At 40.9% G+C, this 16,109-nt stretch overlaps 2 protein-coding genes across 3 annotated transcripts; both read right to left on the bottom strand.

The window, feature by feature from the left end:
• Window positions 1–674: 674 nt before the first annotated feature.
• On the bottom strand, window positions 675–11,498 carry blm (BLM RecQ like helicase). Of its 2 annotated transcripts, XM_072385822.1 has the most exons (22): window positions 11,144–11,498; window positions 10,499–10,559; window positions 9,802–10,408; window positions 9,564–9,699; window positions 8,572–8,675; window positions 8,329–8,443; window positions 7,580–8,238; window positions 7,138–7,314; window positions 6,166–6,284; window positions 5,916–6,029; window positions 5,709–5,807; window positions 5,462–5,610; window positions 5,246–5,352; window positions 4,876–5,036; window positions 4,544–4,739; window positions 4,225–4,415; window positions 3,998–4,142; window positions 3,684–3,883; window positions 2,630–2,822; window positions 2,397–2,519; window positions 1,256–1,451; window positions 675–1,129 (listed from the first exon to the last, which is right to left on the bottom strand). In XM_072385822.1, the coding sequence occupies exons 1-22, from the start codon at window positions 11,236–11,238 to the stop codon at window positions 940–942; spliced, it is 4,137 nt and encodes a 1,378-aa protein (XP_072241923.1). In that variant the 5' UTR covers window positions 11,239–11,498; the 3' UTR covers window positions 675–939. The 2 variants fall into 2 exon arrangements, with proteins under 2 accessions (XP_072241923.1, XP_072241922.1); XM_072385821.1 differs by having other exon boundaries at window positions 9,802–10,559.
• A 1,126-nt stretch (window positions 11,499–12,624) lies between these two features.
• ctsh (cathepsin H) lies at window positions 12,625–15,530 on the bottom strand. The gene is made up of 12 exons (XM_072385820.1): window positions 15,391–15,530; window positions 15,213–15,244; window positions 14,894–14,999; window positions 14,725–14,795; window positions 14,512–14,616; window positions 14,264–14,350; window positions 14,100–14,155; window positions 13,916–13,997; window positions 13,744–13,812; window positions 13,543–13,649; window positions 13,040–13,165; window positions 12,625–12,955 (listed from the first exon to the last, which is right to left on the bottom strand). Exons 1-12 carry the CDS (start codon window positions 15,455–15,457, stop codon window positions 12,886–12,888), a joined length of 978 nt encoding a protein of 325 aa, XP_072241921.1. The 5' UTR covers window positions 15,458–15,530; the 3' UTR covers window positions 12,625–12,885.
• Window positions 15,531–16,109: the final 579 nt, after the last annotated feature.

The following is a 16,109-nucleotide window of genomic DNA, read 5'->3' as shown; positions in this document are numbered from 1 at the left end:
TGTGACTCCAGGCTGCATCCAACAGATGTTAACGTCTGAGGGTTTTTCTAGTGTTTTCCTGAGGCGTTCTTGTTATTTCGTCACCTCCTGTACTTTTCTACGTTTCATTAACAATCAAATAGGCTAATTAATAGAATGGCCTCAGAATAATATTCGGGAGCAAAGTTTCACTGTTTTGAATGAAGGCGAAATAAGGACTTGCATAACCAAAATGCAAACAAAATAAAGCATTTCATTCTCAATTGGCTATGTGATTGTCCATCAGTCACTAAAGAAATCTGCTTTCTTTGTTAGCTCCCAGCAGGTCGACCCTCACACAGCAACGCATTCACATATTCATGTCTTGTGGCATGTTATGTAGTCTGCCTCATTCTATTCTTGGATTGGATATCCCAGAATATAAATCCATGTGCCAAATCGACTTCATGTTTAATCTGATCCATTCCGAACCCATGTTTGTACTGTAGGTCACCTCCTGTACAAGTCAGTATAAAATATTGTTTCTCTCCAGTAGTCCCTTGTAACTGGTGCCATTAAAGAAAACAATTCAAACTTGAAATAAACTTTAAATAAAAATGTGATGCAGCTTCCCTGTCGTTTGGTCATTACATAATTGTCTTGTTAAGCAAATATAAACCAGTTGAAGAAATAATCAGGAACAAAATTGAGCTAGGTCTTTAATATAAAGAATTTTAAAAAAGGACAGTCAAGTGCTCCAGTCAGTGAGCAAATACATTTTAAATTATACAGATACTTACAATAGCCAAATGGACTGGTTCAGACAACATGTAATAGCTGTACAGAAGTTGAAGCAGTTTCAGTAAACACAGTTGTGGTATAAAAGGTCAATGTTTTCAGGAATTCATCAGAAACTACTAGAAAATGTAGTGAAGGAGCAGCTTTCTACCCCACGAACTCAGGCTCAGAAACGAGCAGTAGTCAGTTCATGTGTGAAAACGTGGGCTTTAAGAAGGGCCGCTTGCTGCTTTGAGGCATTGGAGCAGCCAAGAATCCTGGTCGTCTGCCTGCTGGAGCCCCTCCCGCTGAGCTCCTGGACCCTCGACCTGCACTTTGCGAACCACCTCTGGAGCTGGATGATGACCACGACTTATTGCTATTGTAGCCGCGACTGCAGCCGCAACAACGCAAGACAGCAGAAGATGAGGAAACAAAAGACAATTTAGGCTATGAAGCTAAGTTTATGGTTTACCATGTTCTCCAACTTGACACTGAGATGTGGAAAAACTCTACACACCCTTTAGAACTGGAGCTCGCGTTGCCATATCCTTTTCTCTTCTTGGAATACTTGAAGAATGGAGCTTTCTTTCTCTTCTGTCCCTGAGCAGCCTGATTCTGGAAGTAGGTGGAGGACTCCAAGTCATCTTCTTCTTGATGTGTGCGGCCTCTGGTGGTGTCAATCCACCCGTCTCCAGCCCCCACAGACTGCTCCTCTGCCACAGAGACAATAAGACTTTAATAAGAGTGTTGGCTCATCTTAAATTTGATGGCAGCAACACATCACAAAAAAAGTTTGGACGATGGAGCGCTTTAGAAAGGTCTCTCAGAAGACAAGACGAGCAGAGGTCCAGCAAAATATGCAAAAAAGCTTTCAACATAAAACTGAACAGACGTTGAATATTCTATCATCTACAGTACACCTCTATTGGCACGATTCGGTCATGGGAATCACTGCATGGGCTCTATCACACGACGAAGAAGACATCTGTGAACACGATGAAGAAATACTACCATCTTCTCTGGGCCACAGCTCATTTAAAAAGGACTGAGATGGCAAAGTGGAAAACTGTTCTGTGGTCAAATTGCGAAATTCTTTGGGAAAATCAGGGAAATCGCATCCACCGGACTAAGGAGAGGGACCATCTGGCTTGTAGTCAGCACTGAAAAGTCTGCATCTCTGATGATATCTGGATGGAATTTGTAACTTGCACACCTGGAAAGACGCCATCAATGCTTCAGAGCAACATCTGTTCCCATCCAGATGACATATTTTTCAGGGAAGGCCTTGCATATTTCAGCAAGACAATGATGAACTACATACTGCATCTATGACAACGTAGTAGAAGAATCGAGGTGCTGAATTGGCCTGCCTGCAGTCCACATCTTTCACAAACTGGAAACATTTGGGGCATCATGGCACACAAAACATGACACAAGGACTGTTGAGCAGCTAAAATTCCAATGTGACACAACAACGGGACATCTTGTTCTCCCCCAAAGATTCAGCATCTGGTCTCCTCAGTTCACAGACATTTTATAGCCTCTTGTTAAAAGAAGAAAAGATGCTCCACAGTGGTAAACGTGGTCCTGCTCCAACTTTTTGCAACTGGGGAAATATAACAAGCAGCACAGGAAGGGATGTGACTTGGGTTGCTTACCAGGTAGCTGCCACTCGGAATATTTCTCTAGCACCTGAATGACTTCAGCTCCATACTTCTCTAGCTTGTCCTCTGTCACACCGTCAATTTGTAGAAGGACTTCAGGGTCAGAGGAAAGCTTTTCTGTTTGTAACAAGAAGAAGAAAAAATAAATAATTTAGAAGCTAGTGGTAGCATGTGCAATACAATCTGAGTCATTCCAAGTCAAACAATCCCATCATTTCAGAAATTACCAGATATCTTCTTCAAGGTGGAAGTGGAGAAAATGTTGTAATAGTGAATGCCAAATGCTTTGCCCAGCTGTTTACACAGATCTGTCAGCGCCTTCAGACACTCCTGAACCTTCTCCTCTCTCTGGGAGACGTTCTTGGCGACGGCTTTATGCTTCCTGATGCTTGACGCACTCTCGGTCTCATAAAACTCCACCTGGAAGTAACAATTTACCTTTAAATCTTTTTAGTTAAAATGTAAAGCAAACAAAAACAGTCAAATTCGTCCTTAAACCTTCAACAGTGTTTTAGGGCCACGGCATGTAAATAATACTGATATTAACGTGCTAAATTTATTAGAAAACTCTCAAATGTAGTTTTTAAGTAACCTTGCTTTACTATGTAAGGCTGGATGAATCTCATTACACCAGATATCCCACAAGCACACATTATTGAAGAGGTTCCACTCAGTCTGACAGCCGTGGTGCACAGAGAGGTCACATTCAATTGTATGAGAAATCAGTGCACTGAACATCAGTTAAGGGACAACTACAAGGGTCTGGGTCCCGGGCCTACTTTGGGTTTAGTAGGGATCAATCTTCAGTAGGACTCCTTTATCATTATATTATATGTACACAACATTCAGGGTGATTGGCCTCACAGAGGGTCTGTGCTCTGCTGTTACCTACAGGACAGACTGTGGGTCATTTTCATTTCAACAAACTATTTCAGCTTCATTCCCACCACATTTAAATTCTGTTACCATCACCATTCATGTTCTGCTTCCACAGATGGGCTTGGTTCTGACATATCACAGCCTATAGCTCGGAATATAAAGACACAGCGGGAACAAGTTTATCTTCCATTTCTTTCTGGTTACTAGGGTTACAGTTTCTGCCCATAAGATAGATTCCTTTAAAAAATAAAAAATAAATAAAAGCAGCTGCGACACAAGTGCCTTTCTGAAAAGTTCTGAGATCTTAAGTGGGCTCCGAGTGGCTGCACAAAAAAGGTAGAGCTCATAGGGAACAACTGGACAGAGACAAGTGCTATGTGGACACGGGCCTTGACTTGTTACCTGCATGTGCCCAGACAGCACGTTCATGGCTTTTGATCCAGCAGATGTGTAAGAAACAGCCTGGCCGTTGTTGGTGATGTAGAGGTCTTCCACCAGGATGTTATCCAGAACCAGTTTTTTGAAGAGACGGTCGGCATTATGCCTAGAGTAAGCTCCTCCCATCCCAAACATTCCTGTCTGTACCTTGGCGGATTTGGAGCCTGGCAAAGACAAACATTTGTGAACATGAGGACATATTCAGTTCTCACTACAAAGTATATCACTGAAAATATGCATCTGCCTTTATGGCATCGGTTTAAAGCATGTCAGTGTACCTATGAAGATGTCCACAAGCATGTTTAGAGTCAGTCTGCTCTGATGAGCTGTCTTGCCAAACCTCGCTCCAACTTTCTCACAGTTCTCCTGGACAAACCTGACGATATTCTTCACATCTTCAGTCACGTTCCTCATCTTGTATTGCTGCATGAAAAGAATATTCCAACATTACTGCTGGCCAGGCAAATTTAACACGCATAACTGACGGAGAACTGACGATTCCTACGTTGGGTTTGTAGCAGTTGTCACAGCTGACGTCTGGATGGTCTTTACAGAAGCTTCTGTTGAACTTCAGCTCCCCAAAGTATGCGAGCAGCTGAATCCGTCTGCACTCCATCACGTTCTCACAGAAGTGCACCATGCTGTGTAGGTTGTTGTAATGAGTTGCCTTGGCATGTCTGTCACCTTCTCTGTCCACTGTGATAACACAAGTGGATTTACCAATTAGACCGACAAGAGAACGTGACTGACTGTAATAAAAATAAACACAATCAACCACAATCTTTTAGAATCCAACTAAGAGGGTCCATATTTATGCCACATACTACTGATAATCCTCTTGATGCGGTGGACATCAGAGTAGGAGTAGAAGAGAATGCAGTGAGAGATCTCTCCGTCCCTGCCAGCTCTGCCCGACTCCTGATAGTATCCCTCCACTGATTTAGGTAAACTAGCGTGGATCACATAGCGCACATCTGGCTTGTCAATACCCATGCCAAAGGCTATCGTGGCACAGATGACCTGGTAAACAAAAGTGAAACAAGAACAATGAGCAGTATCTCTCAGATTGTATTTTAAATCCTTCAAGCATCATGTTATCTTATCGAGTGTCTGGTCTAACAGGTTTACTCATAGTCTTTAATAGTTATGAACTGACCTGGCAACCGTCCTGATTGATCCATTTGGTCTGCACGTATTCCCTGTCGCCATCACGCAGTCCTGCGTGATACGACAGAGCCAGTATCCCTGCTCTCTGAAGACTCTCTGCCATGGCGTCACAGTCATTACGAGACAGGCAGTACACGATGCCAGAGTCACCTGGGATAAATCCAAACTTTCTGCGGTTACCGAACATCTTATGAGACAAAACTGAAACAACCTGGAGTTTTATCTGCAGACTGAGACCTTTTGTAAACTATATCCAGACAGACAGCTCAAAGGGTACAGTTGAATTTTTTACACTGCAGGAACATCAGCGTTCTGAAAATAGCATGCACTAAGATGAGAAAAGGTACTGAATCATTTACGTGGGTAGTGCTTCTTGATCCAGCCGATGCAGTCCTCGTCTACCTTTTTGGGTTTCTTGGGCAGCACAGAGTACTTGAGATTAGCTCTGTTGAAGCTCATGGTAAATCTGAAAACGCATCAGATGGGAAATAATGTGCAGTAACTGTTGACTATCTGAGGTCAGTGTCAAGAATTGCAGTTATAAATAAATCACAGCCCCCAAAGTGAACACATACACTTGTGGCCTCGTCATGTTCAGCTGGTTCAGGATGTCTTTCTGCACACGGGGGGTGGCGGTGGCTGTCAGAGCCATCATTGTCACGCTGGGAAACTTCTGACGCAGCTCATGCAACCTCTTGTAGTCTGGACGGAAATCGTGGCCCCACTAGAAGTTTTGAAGGGATGTGATGATTTACAACAACAGAAGTAAAAAAAAAAAAACTTGAGAGCCTGGTGTGTAAAATCGAAAGCAAAAGAACGCACCTGACTGACACAATGTGCCTCGTCTATGACGAAGCGGGCCAGGAGGCCTCGCTCATACAGGTTCTGCAGGGCGGAAATTAACCTGTTGCTTGCACTCACCTTGAAGGAAAAGAGATGCGTCAGTCTGGAGTCGCCCAAAAATCATACTTACTGACAAGTTTAATACACCAAGTTTCCACTATACGTGAGCAAATCCCCCATATTCACCTTCTCAGGTGTGACATACAGCAATTTAATTATGGGGTCTTTCCTGGAAAGCTGCATATAAATCCTTCCTGCTTCACTGTCACTTTTCTCACCAGACAGGCTTGTTGCTGGAATCTGAAATGTGGGACATGACATAGTAAATCAATCTTCGCCGAATGCTTCTCTTAATTGTAATCTCTTAAACTTTGTAAATTGCTTTAACTGACTTATCTCTAACCAGACCAATGGAAAAAAAACAAAACACACTTACATCTAGGGTGGTGAGCTTCTGGATCTGGTCCACAATAAGTGATTTGAGTGGGGAAATGACAACGGTTACTCCAGGAGAGATGCAGGCAGGCAGCTGATAGCACAAACTTTTACCGCCACCTGGAAAAATACCAACACTAAAGTAAAAGTTCTACAGAAATAACTGCAATACAGAAGAGAGGCAGGAGGTTAGAGGACGGTTTGGATGACTTTCAAACTGACTGGAGTCTACACATGCACTGCCAGAAAATAGCAGCAGGTAGATTCCATGTTAGCATTAAGTGGAATTACAATGCAATTACAGCCTATCAGACTTTACCAATTTGTTCTTAAATGGCATCAAATTTGAGCCGATTTGAGCATCTGTCTGCACTGATCCAACATAATTGTGTAGTTACGTTACAGGGAAGTGCTGTGATGTAGTTTAGACGACTACACCCTGAAGGCGCTGCATTGATACCCTGAAGAATAAAATGTATTTTAGATGAAAACTGTTTTGAAAAGCTGCCGACCCAGTTTGAGTTTGAAAACTCAACTTTGTATAAGCAGAAACTAATACATACATAAGTGCTTATGGTGTCATTTGACATTTTGAAAACTAAATACAACATTAACCACCACATTTCAGTCTACAAATGTTCTATGATCCAATTCATCTTATGTAGGTGCTTCACTCCTATTGCTCTGGTTTTGTCTGGCTCCATAATGCTCCTGTTATCACTCTAAAGAATCACTACATCTACCCAATCCATGGCTTGAACGTCCATGACTTTAAAGTTGCTTTCAGTCACAGCTTCACTTCATTTTCTCATTGCGATCGCTGCGTCCTGTTTGTACTGACATGTGCATTTTTACTATACACGAATGGTCATGCGACTCGGTGCTCAAGTGACGACTTGGACTGGTTTTACTCTAAAATTAAACTGCATTCGTGAGGACGCAGCAGACTGCACTTATACCGGCTTCTACCAACCTGTGGGCATCAGAACAAATGCGTCTTCTCCCAGAAGTGTAGCGTTAATTGCTTCCAGCTGATTAAACCTGAACTGATGGAGACCAAAACGCTTATGAAAGATCTTCATCATCTCCTGTGTGTGGGGGAAGTTGAACCCTCTGAAGCGATCGTGAGCTGGGTTTTTGAAGGTGGGCTCTGCAAAATAAGATGTGAAAATTGTAACAGCATTCCTACAGAATTTTACATTTGAGATGGTTTATTTACTGAAATGAATTTTGCCTTTTTATATTCAAACTGATAAAAGCAATCTTGTGCCATCTTTAGTTCAATTTAGTGCCATCTAGTGGGCATATCCAAAGGATGTGTTGCTTTGAGAATTTTGGGCCAGATAGCGACAATTTCTTGCATTCCAATGCTTTATCAATAGACATTCAAATAGATTTTAACTATGTTGACTTGCCTGGGGAACAAATCTTTGAAGTTTTAGGCGCAGAAACAGGTGTCGTTGGTTTCTTCTCCCATGAGGATTTGCTTGGTCCCCCTTCTTTCACTGTTGTAGTCACAGTGCTGAAGTTTTGTCTCGAAACTGATGAAGCTGGCGGCTCAAAGTAATCAGGGATATCTGAATCATTAAAGTCATCTATGTCAAAGTCGTCGATGTAAAAGTCATCTGCTTCAGCATCTTCTGCCGTAGCATAAGTTGGGGTTTTAGATTTATTTTGCATCACGGCCTCCGGCTGCTTGGCTGAGAAGAAGAGATCTGAATCGTTGAGGTCAGTGCTAGTTTTATCAGAGAGATTGAACGGTGGCTTTTTGAAGCTGTGGGCTGATGGAGACTCACAAACACTCTCACTTTCCACACATATCGTCCTAGAGTTTTTCCTTTCAAAAGGCTTTAAATCAGTATCATCAGAGTCATAATCCAAAGAGATAACAGAGGATCTTCTGGGCTGTGGAGGCTTCTTCAAGTCCACAGGCAAAGAGCTGTTGGATGACAGGCCACAAGATGTACCACAGCTAGAAGAAGTAGTTTCTTTAAAGCTGTTCTCAGAAATTACTGTGCTGTCTGGCTGCTGCATCCTGAATGAATAGTCTCCACCAGTAGCAAGAATCCTCTTCCTGCAGGAGAGAGAACATGCCTGCAGTCATCCAGAGACGACATTAAACATTAAACGCAATGAAACATTAGCAAAGACGTTAGCAACACACCTCAGAGCCCTCTTTAGTAAAAGCTCATTCCCACAGGATAAACCTATTAGTTCGTGTTCAGGGATGGAATCAACCAGAGTACAAATAGACTCCATGACACTGAAAAGTTGTTCATCTGCAACAAGTACAAAAGGAGGGGAGCAATCCGAATGAAGGTGAGAGCACAAAATGATCCAAATGAAACAAAATCCTTCTGCATATAAAAGGTTCAAAGGGCAGAAAGCAGAAAAAGATTAAACTCACTTGTTTTGTTTCTTGAGTTGAGATCAGCAGGTTCAGGCTCAGTTTTTGTAGAGCCCTTAGACTTAACAGGATTGTTTCTACTTTGACCACCAGCTGTGTTGGTTCTGTTAAAAAAAAAAGTTAGAAGCTTCGGATTTCTCTTCATTGTTAGGTTTTACTGTACATGTCAATAAAGGCCATCCAGTAATCAATATACTGATAATATTAAGCTGACCCTGAACACCTGTGACTCATGACTAGCTGGGGGGGTCTACTGTATGTTCTATATCTGTAGAGGTGCCACCTCCTTATAGGAATAAAGCACATGCAACTTAGAACTTTTCTCCAAATCATAATTCGCATATGGAAAAAATTAACAAAAAAAGGGGTAATCGTCCTTCTGAACTAATCATATGAACTAAGTTAAACCTTATCCATCCATCTAAATGCATACAGAGAAAATCTTTAGGCATTAAGGTCACCTTGTAACTTACAGCTCAACAACATCATTTGTAGTCATTTTGGCTCCTACAGCAGAATATAAACACACAGTGACACATAATTGAATTATCTATCTTTTATAAGCCGATTTTGAGTATGACTCGCTAATTCCAATTTTCTCTCTCTATTAACTTTAATCAGCAGCATTAAAAAACCTCTTTTAGTTAATGGGGGAAATCTGCATTAACACTTTCTGCTCCCCCTAAAGCACCAACCATTTGCATATCTCTGCCAAACTGCACCAAGTTACAGGATATTAATTTACACAAACAAATCTCAAAAAAAGTGTCCCAGGTTACTGAAGAGAGCTTTTTAGTAGAAATAAAATCCAACTGCACACATATATGCATGAAAGACAGCAGATGTAAGACTTTTCCTTCATCAATGTTGCACCTTGTACACAACCCCTGCAGAGATGCAGAACACAATGAACTGAAAACACCAACATAATGAACTGAAAACACCAACATAATGAACTGAAAACACCAACATAATGAACTGAAAACTCCAACCTTGTCTCCAACGCAGAGATTGTATAAGACATCTCATCAGGGACAGGTGAGGGAGGAATGTAGTCAAGCTCATCTTCAGGTTCTGAGTTGTCATTAACTTCTATCACCTTTGAGTCAATCCATTTTTTGCTATTGTCTGAAAGGCAAATAAATATTCCATCATCGCTCAGTGTTTTTGTGTCATTTTCAATGACAATCATGTCAATGTTTAGATAAAATATGATAGCCAGGCAGTTACCTTTCTGGTCATCAAAAGGTTCAGATATGGCACCAATGTCCTCCTCGCTATCACTCAGGACTGACTTTACATGTGCAGGAAGACTTTTTCTGGTCATTTTGACTGGAGAATCATCCACTTCATACTCTGCCGGTTCCTGAGTCAAACTAGGCCCCGAAGAGACTGCAGCTTTGTCGACAATGTACTCCAGCTCATCAGTCTTGTCACCATTCTTGTTGCTTAACTCTGATTTCACATCACAAGCATCGCTGCTACCTGTAAATTCTGTGAATTCTTCATTAGGAGTTGACAATGGCTTGGTGACTTTTCCTGAAATGTCTGAGCAGAATGAGTCGTTTTTTGTTTTGGCCGGTGTTTCAAAGTCATCAAAATCATCCCAGTCATCTATTGGAAATCCTGATGCGTCCAGACTTTTGGAATTCATTCCACTGCCACGGCGAAATTGGCCATCAGATCTAATCGGAGCCGGAGTTACTTTAGTACCAGACAGCGATGAGGGAGTCTGACATGCTGGAGACAGACTAGCTGCTGAGCTGTTTGAGTCTGACTGGCATTTTGAACTTACAGAGAAGAAGTTGTTGATTTTGGATTTTTGAAGTCTTTCAAGCTTGTTTGAAAATGTCATAGGAGATTTAGTCACCAAACTGCTCTGACGGACATTGACATTCCTATTTGCCAAAACATTTGAGCCGATTACCTTGGTTGGGTATTCCACTTTGGTTGTACCTGATGAGGACTTCTTCTTGAACAAGAAGGCCCTGACAAAAAAAAAAAAAAATCAAATGAGATAAATTATCCAATACATGTGAAATTGTTAAGACCTAACGTAACAGTTTAGGGCGAGGATGTTATTTGTTTGTAACTCTAAAAAATAAATCAGCATTGACATGCAAAGTAGACAAATACTGATCTGAGCTTATCTGTTTCCTGAACTCTTTTTATTCTGGCAAAGAGACCCTGGTACCAGTTGCGGTCCAGCTTTAGCAAGAGCAGAAGGACCTCAGGTAAGAGCTTTCATGTACTTATATCCAGAAATGTTAAGCACGAGCTGACTTACTTTAGTTTATCTTACTGTGTGTTTGTATGTACATTGAGAGTAGATATTAGCTACTTAGCTAACTGCTTAACAATTCTTCATTGGGATTTCAAACAGTTAATTCAAGAAGTGAAACAAACTCTGGATGAGTGGTGCCGTGTTTCAGAGCCACAGCTACCTTCTTGCACAAAAACAAATATCAACAAAGCTCCCTGTTATGCTAGTAATGTTTATCACGTCGCACAGCTGTTGGATTAGAGCTAACCGTAAGATGGTATTTTTTCCCTGTCATATTTCATGACTTACCCCGTTTTGGGCTTTGCCAGTGACAGCTTGCTTTGGGCAGCATTGCTGTGCTTCGCCAAATGTTCCTCTAAGTTGTTTTGTGGAAGATTGGTCATTGTTGGTACGCAGCTGAGCTAGCAAGAGGTTATCTGGCTAACAACACGAGCTCTGTTCATGAGGTTGCGGACCGTTTAATTGGCATTGCACGCGACACGAGATGAGGAGGCTGACGCTTTGTTTATCCCACAGTTGAACTGTCACTCGGTTTAGTTCATTAAACAAGACGGTCGGATAAACTTGAAACCGCAGAGAAATCTCTATCGGACGTTAACACAAACATTGGAATTTGCGCTTATTCAACTATCATACTCCTTATTGGCCACCGGTGAGCGGGAATGAGGACTCTGGGAACTGTAGTCTTGTGGCACAAACACCAGTGACGCCATGGCAGCCGACTACAAGTTATTGCAAACTAAAAACTGAACCGAAATTAACTCAAATTCAAGTTTAACACTAGAAATTTGATTTTACAGAAAAACAAAAGACAGACTTATAAAAGTTGACCAGATTTCATTGTAAAACTGCCCCCTGCTGACCAGTGAGAACTGGTTCATTTTTAAAATATTTGAAGTTCGCAATAATCATTTTGGAAACTTTCTGTGGTTGCAGTTTTATTTTTTTCTTTGTGTATTTATTTTTGTGTTTTTCATTTGTCTACCCCCTTCCAAAATACATTATTGTAAGTGTTTAATTTGCTCTTCTGTAAACCAGCACATACATACATTCTCCCACCGTAAGGTTTTTGTTGTTGATTTAATGTTATTTATCAATTTATCTTGACTGTTGATTCTTACATCTCAATAAAATTAATCGCTTTCTTTTCATTGATATGTAAGAATCAACAGTGGGAGAATGTAGCAATGTGATGGTTTACATCACTCATACACATTTGTGAAAAAAGAAAACAAAGTGTAACAAACAGAACCAGCTATTATCACTAGTCAGCAGGGGTCACTTTTACAATGAATACAGAGTTTGCACAGATTTAAAGATTTAATTTCAGGAAATGGATAAATATAACCACATTTCTACCATACCACAAAATATTCCCATGGATATACCAGTATTTATTTATCTCTTTAACACATCTAAAAACTCAAGTCATAAGAACTTGTAAAAGAAAACAAATGTCAGTATTTAAATATTCAGTTCAAGTTTCATACTAAATTAACATTTTAAACTATGTCCCTGTTGTATCTGGCCTCAGAGTCTTAAAGAAGGTGATTTTGTACCACAGTGAGATGAGCTGAGAGGTAGCAGATCATGCAGTTTTTTTGGCCTAGAGGTTTTCCTTTGAAAAGAATCAGCTCCCTTAAGACACATTTTTGTCTTTGAAGGGAAGCCTGTTAAAATTCAAACACAATGGCTCCTGAAATGATTGGAAGAATGTGGAAAATGTATACTAAGGTATGCAATATACTGCGATTGAAGACCAAAACATGCAGATCTAAAATGGTTTATTTGTGAATTTAATCCCAACGATTTGGCACTTAAGGGGTTATTTTAGTTATTACAAACACACACTAATGTAGATATGAATTAATATATCGTACTTCAATAGAGGTTAAAACTTTCCTTGAGCAAAGCACACATAAACACAGACAACTGATGCAAAGGAGAAGAAAACTGTGCTGTGGGATTTTTAAAAAAAGGACTATGATTCCCTTTAATCCTTTTTGACACATCATGTAAAAATAAAAAAATCACACCACTGGGAAAGATGAGCAGGCAGCGAGTCCACACATGTTCCTTCCACGTTCAATGAGGAAATATCTGCGAGAGTAAAGCGCTGTTATCAGCTTTCATTGGTTTGTATGCACTCATTGATGTTTAACTTCATGTGACAAAATAAATTACCCATCAATCCCCCAGCTGGGTCCCCATGAGTTCTTAACTATCCAGTAAGGTGTCCCATTCTCTTGCCCATAGCCGACAGCTAGCACAGCATGGTTCACCGTGTCTGTGGTATTGTGGCATTTGGTGCTGAAACCAGTAAGAGAGACAAGTTATTTATTTATACACATGACTGTTTCAATAAGGAAAGAGGAACTAACCCTCTAAAAAAACAGCTCCACTGGCAGAAAAGTACAGAGTGTAGACTTTTAGATCAAAAGGAAAAGTATGAACTATACAATATTTGTTTATGCCAGTAGAGGTTTGGGGTAAATTTAGCCTTATCCTATCTGTTATAAATGATACAAGATAGACAAATTCTCACCAGTCCTTAGAATGCATCTGTCTAAACGTTCAAGGAATATCAAGTGTTTTGAAGGTAGAACAAAACTTTTGGTTTTGTGGACACTGTCAAAGCAGCAAAAAAAGAAAGAAAAGGAAAACTTGCTTTCATGACTGGCCCTCACCTGGTGTAAACACCCTGGTGGTAGTGCATGAAGTCCGAGGTCACCTCAAAGGCAAAGCTGACAGGATTGCGTGTGGCGACAGCATCAACCATCCCCATCTCATCGTACTGCGGGGCAACAGAAAAACCTTTTGTTACTCCGCATATTCTTCAGTAAAAAAAGACTTCTCGATCTCGAATGAAGACATTGAGAACTACTCACCGCTGTCACGTTCACCACATCCTTCACAAAAGCAGCAGCCAGCAATGGTTTGTAAACACAAATACCTTCCTAATGTAACAGGAAAATAGAAGTGAAAAGCTGCTTCATATGTAATCTAATAATTACCTTTGTTTAATACTTAGTCTATGCCATAGTGTAGCTCATTATTTACCACAGCCGTATATGGATAATCCCGCTCTGTCATCAGTCCTTTGTTGAACATGATGTACTCAAATGCTTGACTGGGAAGACCGCTGGAAAACAAATGAACGTCTTGTTAAAAAAAAGTCTGACCAATGTGCACATCAGTGGTTACAGGGAAAAAATGTACGTTTGGAAACACGTTTGGCTCTCACCCATTACAGCCATGGTTGTTGAAGTCCTGGGCACAGTCTACCAGCTGTTGTTCTGACTGGGTAAAAGCAGAAGCAGTTCAAGATTACTGCAATACGTTTTGCCCTACACTGCAAGTTTTGTTTGCAATAGCAGCAGTTCTGATAACGATGTGAAAGACAGTCACCAGCGGAACGAGCTTCCCGGTGGCGATAGCTACGACGGACTCCAAACAGCCGGTTGTGGAAAAAGTCCAACAACTACCGCAGCCTCCCTGTGAAAAGACGAGACAAAAGAAAAACTGTAAATTATAAGAACTGCTTGTGACAGGAAGCATAAGATGTTTCTATGACGCCTTTCTTTGGACACATAACATTTCAGTGACTCTCCTTTTATCTTTAACAATTGACCATGGATGTTTGTAATGAACTTCACCTGATTCTTCACCGGTGTCACATAACTTCCTTTCTTTCTCCAGTCAATGAAGTCTGGATGTGGTCCACTGCTGCCAAGGTAGTTTCCCTTGGTGGCAGAGCAGTTCTGCAAAAGGCAAAGCATAAAATAACTTTCTTTAGAACAAAAAAAAGAAAGAAAAAAGTCCACCCTCAGAACCTCTATGTGGGCAGCTTCTGGTACAGATGGCATTACCTGCGGCTCGGACCAGAGGTAAGACTTTCGAAATTCGGTAAATGTCATGTCTGAAAACTGGTTCAGTGCCACTGCAGGGAGAGATGAAACACAGCTCAAAAAGTGTCATGGTCATATGAAATGAAATAAATGTAGGAAATAAAACAAAGCGAATACAAAAAGTCCCTACTCGTGAAAGAATGATTTCCTGCATTGTGCTTGTCAATCCTCCTCTTGTTCTCTGTGAATATCTGGAGTCTCTGCTGGTACTCCTCCATGTTGAACACTTTGTTGTGCTGTACACGCAGAAGCCTTAAATTAACTTTTGTCCAAAGTGGAGCCACTATATATGTGTGTGAATAAAAGCTTATATAGCTACAATTATGGAGCTAAAAAAAACCGTTGAGTAACAACGTCTGCTATGGCGTCTTGCTGTGATTTTTGTTCACTCCATGCAACTTTTAAACACCGCACACCAGTTACCCACTGTAGTAGTTAGACAGACCCACCTGTGCCATCCAAGACTTGAAGTGGAACTCATCTGGAAATGATTCAAACAGTTAAAATACATATAAACAGGGCACGAAACGAACAGAAGAACCCAAACGCCACAGAAGGATGTGAAAGTGAAACTTTGCTTTCAAGCCGCATTTGGTAAATTACACTGTTTATAGCTTAGTAACTTACCTTGTTTGGACAAGTAAAAAGCTGAAATTACAGGCACCAAAGTAAACACAAGCCAAACACTCCTCATGTTGACTTATGAAAGCTGCGGCCGGTGTTGAGTTGCGAACACCGGTAGTGACGGTGAAGGTGAAGTGAAAACAGATATAGCGACGGTCACGAGGTGCGCTGCTCCCCTTTCTGAGCAGTACCGCCTCAGCCGTAACGTGATAGCTTTAGACCGCAATTGAAGCATGACATTGTTCTGTCAGATACGAATGTAGAACTGTTCCTCCTTCAACAGGTGAAGTACTCGACATTTTTTAAAAACCCCCACCCAGGGTAAAAGTGTTAACATTGTTGAAAACATTGGAATTTACCTACCACATGAAGTGAAGAGTGGCATATGGCTGTGCCATGACTTTTGACTTTAACGAAGACAAATGCAACAGTTGAAAATACAATATCAAATTGTGTCAGGCGAAAAAATCTGTCCAATAAGAATTATGCATGAGACCAACATAATACCCTGTGCGTTGTGGAAAATACGTCATAGGTTATCCCAGTTGTGTTGACATTAATTAAGAGTTTTTGTTGCATAAAGTTTATGCAACAAAAACTTAAATTAGAATTTCCTCACTGACCAACTTCAGTTAGGTCATAATTTGTATTAAACATGCTAAAAAATGTTGGGAGAGGCTTGATTCCCTTAGTGTCACACCTTCTTTTCAAGTACCAATGTT

Source organism: Leuresthes tenuis, unplaced genomic scaffold (assembly GCF_036924035.1).
Source record: "Leuresthes tenuis unplaced genomic scaffold, fLeuTen1.0.hap1 SCAF_5, whole genome shotgun sequence".
Classification (NCBI taxonomy): domain Eukaryota; kingdom Metazoa; phylum Chordata; class Actinopteri; order Atheriniformes; family Atherinopsidae; genus Leuresthes; species Leuresthes tenuis.
This window is presented reverse-complemented; position numbering and strand designations above follow the sequence as displayed.

Bases quoted from the DNA above. Each gene is read 5' to 3' on its own strand.
- blm (XM_072385821.1), bottom strand. From the start codon at position 11,238: ATGACCAATCTTCCACAAAACAACTTAGAGGAACATTTGGCGAAGCAC. The intron at 6,285-7,137 runs GTTGGTAGAAGC...GTATTTTTCCAG, and splicing joins ATTTGTTCTGATGCCCACAG to GTGGCGGTAAAAGTTTGTGC. The intron at 5,353-5,461 runs GTATGTGTTCAC...ATGCGTTTTCAG, and splicing joins AACATGACGAGGCCACAAGT to ATTTACCATGAGCTTCAACA.
- ctsh (XM_072385820.1), bottom strand. From the start codon at position 15,457: ATGAGGAGTGTTTGGCTTGTGTTTACTTTGGTGCCTGTAATTTCAGCT. The intron at 15,245-15,390 runs GTAAGTTACTAA...AATCATTTCCAG, and splicing joins TTTTTACTTGTCCAAACAAG to ATGAGTTCCACTTCAAGTCT. The intron at 14,351-14,511 runs GTGAAGTTCATT...GTCTTTTCACAG, and splicing joins TGACACCGGTGAAGAATCAG to GGAGGCTGCGGTAGTTGTTG.